General features: G+C 31.8%; 1 protein-coding gene across 1 annotated transcript; it reads right to left on the bottom strand.

Annotated features, from left to right (window-relative positions):
* Window positions 1-404: 404 nt before the first annotated feature.
* Window positions 405-11,250, bottom strand: LOC104903641 (glucomannan 4-beta-mannosyltransferase 2). The gene is made up of 9 exons (XM_010691710.4): window positions 10,537-11,250; window positions 9,812-9,910; window positions 8,302-8,554; window positions 4,532-4,642; window positions 2,671-2,807; window positions 2,238-2,351; window positions 1,937-2,136; window positions 1,637-1,855; window positions 405-1,062 (listed from the first exon to the last, which is right to left on the bottom strand). The coding sequence occupies exons 1-9, from the start codon at window positions 10,861-10,863 to the stop codon at window positions 909-911; spliced, it is 1,614 nt and encodes a 537-aa protein (XP_010690012.1). The 5' UTR covers window positions 10,864-11,250; the 3' UTR covers window positions 405-908.
* Window positions 11,251-11,712: the final 462 nt, after the last annotated feature.

Genomic DNA, 11,712 nt, shown 5'->3' with positions numbered 1-11,712 from the left:
TGTTCAAACTTTGAATCTCATTTTTCTAGGATTTTAGGGGAGAGAGAGTTTGTGGGAATGTTGTATGTTCATCATTATTCTTCATTGATTCAACAGTTCAAGTTTATGAATTTCCCTCCGGAACTTGGGTTTCTCACGTTAATATTGGTGTGGTGTTTCTTCTTTCTTTTCCTCTTTGCTGTACTTGCTTGTTGTTTCAATTTCATGCTTATTATTGATTATTGTTGATTGCACAAAATAGTTCGCACTTATTTTTAAATCACAACAATGCTAACATTGAAAAAGATATGAAGTTTCTATGTGAATCAAAATTAATAAGATTAGTTTCCAATTTTCTGCAAACTTGACTTGGAAAATTTGAGCATATAAACTAAAAATGGTGCTAAATTACAACCATTGGGAAGTGAATGAACTATACTGACATTTATCAATATATTAATCTCAAATCTTGTAGAACCTTTTGAATACACTCTATAACTTAGACAATACTATACTAGTCTTATTGTTGCGACCATACATTTCCTTAACAAGACTAACAAAGACAAATTCAATCAATCAAGAAAAAACAAAAGCAACAATAACTAAACAACTTCTGATCCCAGAGAATGTCAAACATCTTCCAGAAAACAAAATAAACAATCTTTCTATCTGTGTCTCTATCCCTTCTATGCTCTTCCTGCTCCTGCTTGTTCTTCCAGATGCAGTAAAAACCGCTCCCTACATATGTTTCTGGATTATTACAATGACCCATTTGAGTCCGGTAAGGATAATTCATTTGCACCATAACGTTTTGATCGTTTATGCACAATCAAAACTTCGAGGCTTACACGAAAGACACGAATTTTGTGCAAATGTGGTATTTGATAACATCATTGAGTCATGACACCTATTGAAGAATCAGACAATATCTAGATGATTGTACCAACATAGCCAAAACCAACAATGAAGAAGGTGATGCTTTGTAGGAAGAAGTAGACATAGTAGCTCCACTTGCCGTACATAAAATCGTAGCATCCGATACAGAAGAGGAACACTCCAACCACCAACTCCAACAAGTTCATTCTGCCAATAATGTTTTCACCCATCAAACACACATGTTAACATCAGTTGAAACTATAAATTTAAACAGAAGCATACTGCTCGACCAAATTCATTTTAAGTCCCTTCTAACTCGCCAAGCGTTATGTTGAAAATATTTAATAAATCCATTTCTTTGCATTTATACTTAATGACTAATCTCATGAGAAATGATATTCTTTTAGTTAATTAAGCATTTTTTAAAAAAAATTAATAAAATTCTATCCATATATTGAATATACTCAATTTTGGTTTTTAGACAGATTGATTCCTAAGGAAAAAGATTGGTTTTTGAGTAACTCTATGATGTAAAATCTACATTGAAAGTACCTCCACCTTCTACAGAATCTCCAAATTACTGTTGTGTTTTCTATAAGTGTCTATTGTTCTCTCTCAGTTAACGATTGTTAATAGGTGTTACCTAGTTCTTGACAAAGAAAATTACAAACCATTTTAAAGTTGAATGACTCGCTCTATCCCTAGACAAAAGATAAGTTTCTTTTTGCTAATCACTGGTTAACAAACAAAAGAAAACCAGAAACTGTTTTTTTTTTTTTACCTGTCTAGGATCTTGGAACGCAATTTCCGTACTGCAGTTTTGAAACTGCCTGGTTTCTCTTTAGCATGCGCCTTGGCTTTCTGAGAATCGCCAAGCTTCTCAGTCACAACCCATTCATTTGCCCTGCCTGCTTCGAACAGCCCAATGAGTGTCGCCTTAGTCCGATGCAAAGACATCACGTTCTCAAACAGGATCCAATAAAACAGTAGGTGAATTGACCTGCAGTAGTTCAGTTTTTGTGAGCAAAAGAACAATTTTGAGAACAAAGTAGAACAAAATGTTGAGATGATTATATCAGACCTTGGTGTTCCAACAGAGTTCAAGATGGTGATAATTGAAGGGATGTAAACTGATCCCCAAATTGGTACTTCAACTTCAGGAACAAGTATTGTCAAAGGAAGGATCACACAGTAGAAGAAAAAAGTAACCATATGAGCTGTGATCTTTCTCACTAGGAAAAAGCTGTAGATCACATACACCTTCTTCCAGAACCTCACATTCTGCAAACCGGATTTTGCAAATATAAGTTAAGAATTTTTCTTCAAGTATTTAAGCATTAGTTTATCTTAAATTTATAAGGCGTATCAAATGTAATACTGACCTTGTTTCTGACAATCTCCATGACCATTTTCCTGAATAGATTGGCAGGACCACAAGACCAACGATGTTGTTGAAAGCGGAAGGCCTTAAAGGTACTTGGCAATTCACTCTTTACCTGATGTTTCAAAAAGTGTAACAGTTAGAACCAAACACACTCGTATCAATCTTTTGAATAGAACATTTTAAGCCAATTGCAGACAGTTTTTTAATGTTCATATAATTCCCTCGCTCAAATTCCATACTCTACTCGAGTTTGTAATCCAGTCATACATATCATGCACATTAAGGTACGAGGCTATCTAATAGGGCATACAAAGTGACCCTCGCATTGTCCTAACCCATACTATGCTTAATATAATTACTTTTGTAAAATCTTAGTCTTAATATGGTAAAGTAACAGAAACATAAGATAAGAAATAACCAAAAAACAATACCTGAAGATCACCAAGATAGACAAATTTCCAGCCACGAAGACTAGCTCGAACAGCAAGATCCATGTCCTCAACTGTAGTTCGATCTTTCCACCCTCCTGCTTCATCAATGGCAGCTATTCTCCACACACCAGCCGTCCCTGCATTTTTGGCAAAGTAATGAGAAAATGATATAATACTGTCTTTGAGTGTCTTATTATTTGCATATAATTTATATATAACATATGCACTAATAATATATAAATTCTTCATTTAAACATCAATGAATACACAATAATTGTCATCGACAAAGATATTCAAGATTGATGTTTTTGTAAAGTTTAAAGGTGTCAATGTCAACTAACTTTATTTTTTAAAAGTTTAAGTAAATCTTGTGCAGGATCCCATTTGCTTCCACTACTTAAAACATCCCAGTCACCATATCACAACTTTAGACAAAGTTTCTGTGATAGATACTACAAAGTCATAATCACCCAACAATTATTTATCGAACAGTTGCCAATAATAATAAAAAGTATCTTCCTCACCAATCTCTATCGAGGGTAGTACGTCCAATTGCTTGTCTTTGTTTATATTTTGAAAGACAATTTTTTTTTTTTTTCAAAAAATACTTCATCCATCTCAACATATATCGACCTTTGATTTTATAATAGATCTTACCTATGTTACTCAGGACTTTTCCAAAAAGTTTTGGATACACAAATTATTAGAATAGGCGGTCTAATTTTAACATAAAATTAGACGAATCTAAAATTGAATTTTTCTAACAAGCTCATTATATTTCACTCTAATCCAAAACTATCTTAGTCATCCCTTCTCTTCTCCTTCCTTTTTTCTTGATTATCGAACTACAACAAATAATTTCAAAAAAATAGATTAAACTAATCACTAAATGGATTAAACTAGTCCTTAAATGGATTAAATAATGTCATTACTGAATAGATTAAACTTATCACGAAATAAATTAAGTTGGTCCCTAAATAGATTAAACTAGTCACTGTATTTAAAAAAAAAAAAAAAAAAAGGTGAGATGTTTTCCCCTCAATATTGAGCTTGGACCGTGCCTAATTTTAAGTTATTTTTAATTAAACTTAGGCCGTCTCAAGACTCTCAATTGATTTATTCAATTGAGTTGATATCATATTTGAGAGAAAAAGGTATTTTTTAAGATATTTTTAGACATGCTTAACAATAGGATGATGATCCCAATTCCCACCCCACATTTGCAAAAGGAACTTAGCAACAGAAAATATGGAGAATAAGGACTTAGAGAGTTGTGTCATTCTTTCCTCTATTTTCCTTATATGAATTGACAAGTGTTGGTGTCGTGTTGAAATGTGGAATATTGATGTACATCGAATGTCTTATTCGATAAAATCTTGACACACGGGATAAATTAAAGTGTCCAAGTAACATAGATCCTATAATTTGAATTGCATACTTGATTTTGTCTGTTACTCAATATTTCACCTAAACTAGAAGCATTAGTTGTGCAATACTATCTTACCAAAATAAACTTGTTGGATCTAATACATAATTATAGGTATTTTATTGAGCACATAGGGGAATAATATTTTTATAATATTTATTATAACAAAGATTTAAATATGAATTATGCAAACAATTAACATAATAATGGACATGAAATAATATAAAATTGGAGTATTTAAAAGAATGTGTAACTAGGTGAGCTATTGAGTCAAATCAAGTCTTGGTTTTTGAGCCTATGATATTGGTAGTGTGTGTGAAGCATGTCACATGACAATTCATAAATGAAACAGATAGGTTCCTATAATATGTCAGGTGTAGAAAATAGCAAAGTAATGGGAGAGATTTAATGTAATGTTGGTGAAATTAAACTAACCATTGAATCCGAAGAAGGCATGAGTAGAAGACCCCACTTCTTGCTCCACTTTAAAATGGTAGTCAAGTGACATTTCTTGCATTCTTGTCATTAAGCACTCATCTGCGTTCACTGCAAATTAACCATTCTTTTTCTTTTAGTATTTACAAAGCAACTCGCTAATTAGATTACACAACTAGCAAAAAACCAAATATTGAAAACAACACCTACTTAGGCAAACTCTCCTTTGGGAAAGCAAATCACACCTCAAACGCATACTATGTTATATCGTGTGCATGGTACCTCCAAATTAATTCTTTGAATATTTGAAGCTCTCTCATCCGACCATTAAATGTACAAACGCGCAAGAAAATAGTCATTGAATTACCATACTACTCCCTCCGTTTCCTAAAGATCTTCCCTCTTTCTGTTTAAGGGTATTTCCAAAAGATCTTCCCTCTTTTGCTTTATTCCTTATTTGGCAAAACAAATTTCCCTATTTACCCTCTCATGTCACTATCATATGGTCCACCATTACATTATTAATTCAATTTTACTCCTTCTTTCTACTTTAACCCCTTTTTATTTGTTTATTTATCTTAACCACTTTCTCTCTCCTACTTTACTCACACCATTCCCCACCCAACTTGATTTTCCTTGGTATCTGTAGGAACAGTAAGTGAGAAGATCTTTAGGAAACGGAGGGAGTATTACTAAACTACTGCATATGTGATAGACTTTTACATTTATCATCTAAAACACATAAGTAATTTATTTTCAATTAATAGTGTCAGAAACATAAATGGTGATACATATTATTAGACAATACAAAATATATATGCAATAAACTTAGAGGAAGTTATTTTATTTCATGATAAATGTTGTAAGCATTTTGAGAAAATCTTCTTACTCACAAATGATAAGAGAGTGGATTAATTAAAAACTAAAAAATATAGTCTAACACGTCACTCTCCTCTATTATTATTATTATTATTATTTTGATCATGAAAAAAATGTCTTGAGAATAAATAAGATTCTAGGAGTAACACTAAGACCAACTCCTCAACAATAATTGAGAGTTTGTTTTATTAATGTGGTGGCACACTATTACTGTATTTAGCGAGCAACAGGAAGTGTCGGCGGAGGCAAGGAGGGGTCCTCCTCTTTTGGCTGTTTTTAATCAGAGAGAGTAGAAAGTGTCAGTGAGCAACTAAATTATGGTATATTAGCACGTGCTAGTGGGGTTGCCCAACTGCTCTTCCACTTCATTTCATTTCCTCCTTTACTCCTTTTTATCCTTTTCGTTGACCACCATCCCCTTTTTTATCCGTACGTAAAACTATACAGTAAGTTAAAACATGGTAAAAAAAAATATACTCATTCGTTTCAATTTAGTTGCTACATCTTGACTGTAGACACTATTCATATCATAATGTTGACTTTTACTTCATATACATAAGAAAAAACATAGTTATGTTGGATCTTCTTTGATTCGTCCCAATTTATATTTTCCAAATATATAATTTTTATAATTTTTTCATATATGTAAATCAAAATATTAGTATTTGAAGTTGCATCTCGTAAACTGTAATAAAGCAAATGTAGCAACTAAATTATGACAGAGAGAGTACTTCATACTCTACTTCTATAAAAAAATTGTTTGGACTTGGGAGTGAGGACCATCTCAAATGCTGAGGAGTAAATAAACTTAAAATTTTATTTATAATACTCTAACAGACCAAAACCTAACAATTTTATTAATTACGTCTTTATGTAGAATTAACGTGACTATGAAAAGTAAAATGGAAGTTACAAGTTACAGAATAAATAAAATTTGTTTTATATGCATAAGTCACTCTTTTGCATTTAGAGAACTCTACTAAAAGTAGTGATCAATCTCGGATGCTAATGCTAGATACAAAAATCAACTATTAGTCATGAAAGACGGTGTGCTTATACAATCTTTGTCATTATATATTAAGAACAATTACAAATTATTATATGCAACACATCAGACTATTAGTTGATGATTTGACATGAATTACTATTAGTTGATGATTTTACATGAATTACTTAACATATAAGAAGTTAGTGACAGTTCATTATATATGGAATTACTAAGTAATAATTAAGAAGATTGTAATAAAGTTTCCGTTGATAAAATTGTAATGGAATTACTAATCATTTGAGACCGTCTATGGATCAAGAAAGAGAAAACATTGTGATTGGTTTGCACTTAAGTGAAAAGGAAAAGGTATATCGTCAGACAAAGTAATGTCATAATAACCTGCTCGACAAAGAAATGGATAAAGAAAAGAAAAAGAAAACAAGATTTTTTACACTTGAAATAAAGTGGTTATACTAGAAGACAATTCTTACCCCAGGATTATAGTGTTAAATCCACATTACAACAATAATAACAGAAGTAGTGAGAAATGAGAAAAGGATCTTAGAGCAAGCTAAAATATGCTAGGCAAAGTAGGCAGTTGTGCCAATTAATCCTTAATTTAATCAGCCTTTACAGTAAAGAAAACGAAACAGAGAACTTTAATTATACCTTTTAATCCGAATCAATTAGTAGTAGTACTACATGCATTAAAAGTTGCGAAATTATGGCCATGTCTTATAGATTATTTATAAAATCCAGGCATTGAACATAGAGAAGTAAAAAGATGGAGCATAATACAGCTAGGCCATGGGGAACATTTAGATTCTTACTCATTTCTTAGTTGTGCTTTCATAGTTAAATTATTGTGCTCTTATTAGAGTAGTTATCTTACTTGTAGTAGTACTTTCCCGGACACTTTCATAATAACATACTAAATCATATTCCTTCCCGTCTTATAATAATATTTTATCTATTCACCCGACCCGAGTCACTTGGATCAGGGTTTAGACCTAGTCGCAACCGAAACACAACCTATTCGTGGGAGAGTCGATATGAAGCTTCTAATACATCGACCCACCACAATTCCACTTTTTTGGACCTACTTGATTATACTTGTTATAAAAAGTCAATTTTTTTTTTTTTGAAGGGGAAGTCAATTTTTATAATTTATTGAATTAGCAAAAACCATAGTCCACAATAAATTGGTAAATGGCGAGTCTACGGGATTGGTGTGGCTACAAGACAAATGGATTGCCAATTTGCCATCATCAAACCCGTTAAAGAAGGGAAGGACCCGTGATTAGTGGACACCCATGTTAATTGACAAAGAACCCCCTAGTATTTTCCCGTGTATCACGGTATTAGTATTACCAAACAATTTTTATTTTCTCTTTTATTTTTGTTCTTTAGCTTACTTTACCAAAGTGTGAACTTTACCCCTACCACACCCCTACTTTTCCTAAACTATGCAAAATACACGCGAATTGAAAACATTGGTAGCATTTACCAAAAGCATATAAAAGTTCATGAAAGACAGAATAAGTGCAAAGAAGTTAACACTCCACCGACAGTTTCTCATTTTAGAAAAAAATAAAGGTAAAGAGTCACTAATCATAATTGATTGTGCAGATATAGTTATACTTATATTGTTTGTAATGTTATCAATTTTTAATATTATACTGCTGCTAGTAGTTGGTCAAGAGCATATGCTAATAGCTAAGAAGGTTTGAGGTCGTCTCAATTTACTCGCGGATTTTATGGCTAACGAAGGTCATTCCTTTCCAACACACTTTTCGTGTTATTTATCGATAGGGATGTTTTAGGTTGGTCCATTACTCGAGTTTGACGATGATTTCTTTCTAGTACAAACAAGAAAGCATATGCTAAGAGTTTATGAGCTTACCAAATCTCCAACGGCCTTGAACAAGAGCTAATTCAGGATTGTACATTAGGAATGGGATGGCTCGTCTTAGATAATCAGGCTCTGGCCGAAAATCTGCGTCGAAAATTGCAACGTACTCGCAATGCTTGACATAGTCTCTCTTTAATCCTTCTTTAAGAGCACCAGCTTTGTAACCAACCCTATTTTCTCTAATTTGGTATACTATATTAAGGCCTTTGCTAGCCCATCTCTGGCATTCTAATTCCACCATATCCTGCAGGAGTAATATTTTTCATACGTAAATTAAGCAACATTATGCACAACCCAAATGGAGTACAAATATGTGGTTCCATCAAATTTACTAATTATTGTTTGTAGAATGTGCGGATAAATGAAATGATGACAATTAAAAAAGGAACAACTTAAGGTAAGATTGCAATTCACTTTCTATTGCAAAAAAAGGCATAAAAGAGTAAGTCATGAAAATGTACCGAAATGGTATGAATCTAGTCTTGGAAATTTGCAATTGTGCCAAATTATAACCTCCTAAAGTTAGTTGATTAGTTATTATTGAAATTGCGTAACTTTACAACAAATGAACGGTTAGATCTAATGTAGATATTAGACTAACATTATATATAAAAGGATAGAATAGACTTTTACTAGTCGTAGACCTGTATCGTAAACACTATATATATATATATATATATATATATATATATATATATGTATATAATGTTAGTGTTAACCTAATCAAGGTTAACACAATCATTATCCACACTTGTACAGTAGACATTAAAAAAATTCGAGAAAAATAAGCTTAGTAGTGTGCTCGTATATCCAATATCTAATTCAAAGAATCAAAAGGTTCAGATGTATTCGGTTGAATTCATATAAATAATAATTGAAGTTAAAAAAAATAAAATTAACAGACATACCATAGTCTTACTGAATTGAGAAAGAAAATTTAATACTCCCTCCGTCCCATAATATAGTGCCTATTTCATTTTTGGTGGTCAAACTTTAAAATCTTTGACCGAATATTCTCATTTGTATATATAAAAAAACATATTCATGTAGGATCTTGTTAGATTCATCTCAATGTGTAGTTTCATAATATCAACTTTTTATATTTTTTATTAATAAGGAATTGAAGATATTAAAGGTCAAAGTTACGTTTTGGAGACCGTGAAAAAAGAAACAAGCACTATATTATGGGACGGAGGGAGTAAAACAAAGTAACACTTGTGTTAATGTGTTATTCATGAGGTACCGTATGACAATTATATGATTTTATGAGGCAAAAATGCAAATGGCATTCACACATTATTTTAGTAAATTGTTACAATGACTAATGAATCACCGATGATAATAAATGTAATGCGTAAATTGGGAAAATGATGTAATAGACAAAATCTATTTAAGGAAAAAACAGAAATCAGTTGTACTCCTAGTACACTCATAAAGTGACTACTCATACTTGAGTACTTTGCATTTAATAGCCACAAATCAATTGGGTAAATTAATTTACCTTGACAATTGGGTCAGTTGAATCATCAAGCACTTGAATCACCATACGATCTGCCGGCCATGAGAGATTACAAGCAGCACCAATTGACACTTTATAAACCTATTCAAAATTAGTAAATTACCCATCACATTAATATTTTAAGTGTACAATTATTTAAGTAAAACAAATTAAGCTAATGATATAGACTACCCAAAAAAATAGACATATATTTTTCTTCAACACTAATTTCAAGACCAAATCAAAGAAAATTGCACTAACAACACCAAATCATGGTAACAACTACCATAATTTGTGTCCGCTGAAATAATCCACCATGCGCTAATTAATTTATGCATTCTCTCCCTCTGAACTCGTCAAAACTGAATACATTACACTTCATTGGACATAATCCTAATTTCACTTTATATTTACACTCAATTTAACCTGATCAACCTTAAAACTTACTTAAATTTCTAAAGATGAAAAGAACGTACACTAAATTTCTACGTCTAAAAGAACGCACCCTAAATTTCTACGTCTAATTAAGTGATTAAGTATAATGATTTGAACGAGATTCGATCTCTTATGACTATACCAATCAAAGGTAAAAAAATCACTAAAAAAACAAAGGACAGCAACCCCAAGAAAGCAAGGTGAATAAAACTTTTAGTAACTTTCGGAAGAAAAAGACTAGTTTCTAGTAACCCAAAAAGAAAAGAAAAAAAAAGCATGGAAAAAGAAATTACCTCTCTTTCATTGAACATAGGGATTTGAATAAGAACATGGGGGAACTTATTTGACCCGCCCGTTTCAATATCATCAATAGAATCGGGTAATGCCTCCCAATTATAGCGTTTATCAGGCTTCTTCCAAAACATTTTAACCAATGAAATAACAATACCCATATAAAGCCTTTCCATAAACAACATTAATGACATTGTTAAACATACAATTACACCAAGTTTAAGCAATGGCACAATTAATGGTGCTTTTATCATATCCCACATTAATTCTAATTGATATGATACATCTCCTCTTGCTTGTAACAGTTGATTTTGAATCATATCCGCCATTTTTTCCCCAAAAACAGGGGAATTAAGAATATTTAGTTCAACTGTTGATAAAAATTAATAATGTGGGTGAAATGGGTTTTTTTGGGGATTGTTTGGTTTTAAGTATGAAAGAATAAGAAGTTGGTGAAATGGTGAAGATCTCTCTCTTTTTTGGGTTGAAATGGAAAATACTAAAATTGAATCTTAAGGTTTTTGTTTTATCTTCTTCCCCCTCCTTAAATTTGTGCCAAACAATACTTCTGTTTCTATCTATCAAAGTAGAAGAAAACAGAGTATTGTGGCGCTAAATCAAAGAGAGAGAAGATGGGGGAGGAGAGAGAGAAATGTAGGAAGGGGTGGGTGGTGGAAGTGAGAGTAGAGGAAGTGATGATGAGAGAGAGTTTGTGAAGATGTTTTATAGTCAATTTAGTTTGAGTTATTGGCTCATTGTAGTACTCTTTACTCTCCTAAATTCCAATCTAGTTTTCTTGTTGCTTTTTACTTTTTTGTTTCTTCTCTCTTGATTTTTTTATGTTTATTTTAGAAGCTTTTTTTAGGGAAAAATAATAGGAAATAAAATAATGATATGCTTAATTTGTGGCATAGACTCTACCTAATTTATCCAAAAATTCTAAGAGATTTTTCCTCTTTTTATGTTTTAATGGTTCCATTTGTTTACGTAATCTGAAATATATATTTATTTGATCATCAATAATTTTAACACTTTATTCGCCCTCATTTGATTTCATTAGTTTGTCTTTTACATTATTTGGATGCCGTCATCTTGACCATACTCATTTATAAATAACTCCTTTTGTTTTTCGAATTAGTTGCAACATGTTGATTTTTAATACTATTTGTATACTAAAT

This window comes from Beta vulgaris, chromosome 9 (genome assembly GCF_026745355.1).
Source record: "Beta vulgaris subsp. vulgaris cultivar EL10 chromosome 9, EL10.2, whole genome shotgun sequence".
Lineage (NCBI taxonomy): Eukaryota > Viridiplantae > Streptophyta > Magnoliopsida > Caryophyllales > Amaranthaceae > Beta > Beta vulgaris.
The sequence above is the reverse complement of the archived record's forward strand: the minus strand, read 5'-3'. Positions and strand labels throughout refer to the sequence as shown.

Excerpts from the sequence above, each read along its gene's own strand:
- LOC104903641 (XM_010691710.4), bottom strand. The coding sequence starts at position 10,863 with ATGGCGGATATGATTCAAAATCAACTGTTACAAGCAAGAGGAGATGTA. Across the intron at positions 9,911-10,536 it reads CTATGTTCAATGAAAGAGAG|GTTTATAAAGTGTCAATTGG; the intron begins GTAATTTCTTTT and ends AATTTTGAATAG. Across the intron at positions 4,643-8,301 it reads TCAAGGCCGTTGGAGATTTG|TGAACGCAGATGAGTGCTTA; the intron begins GTAAGCTCATAA and ends GTTAATTTGCAG.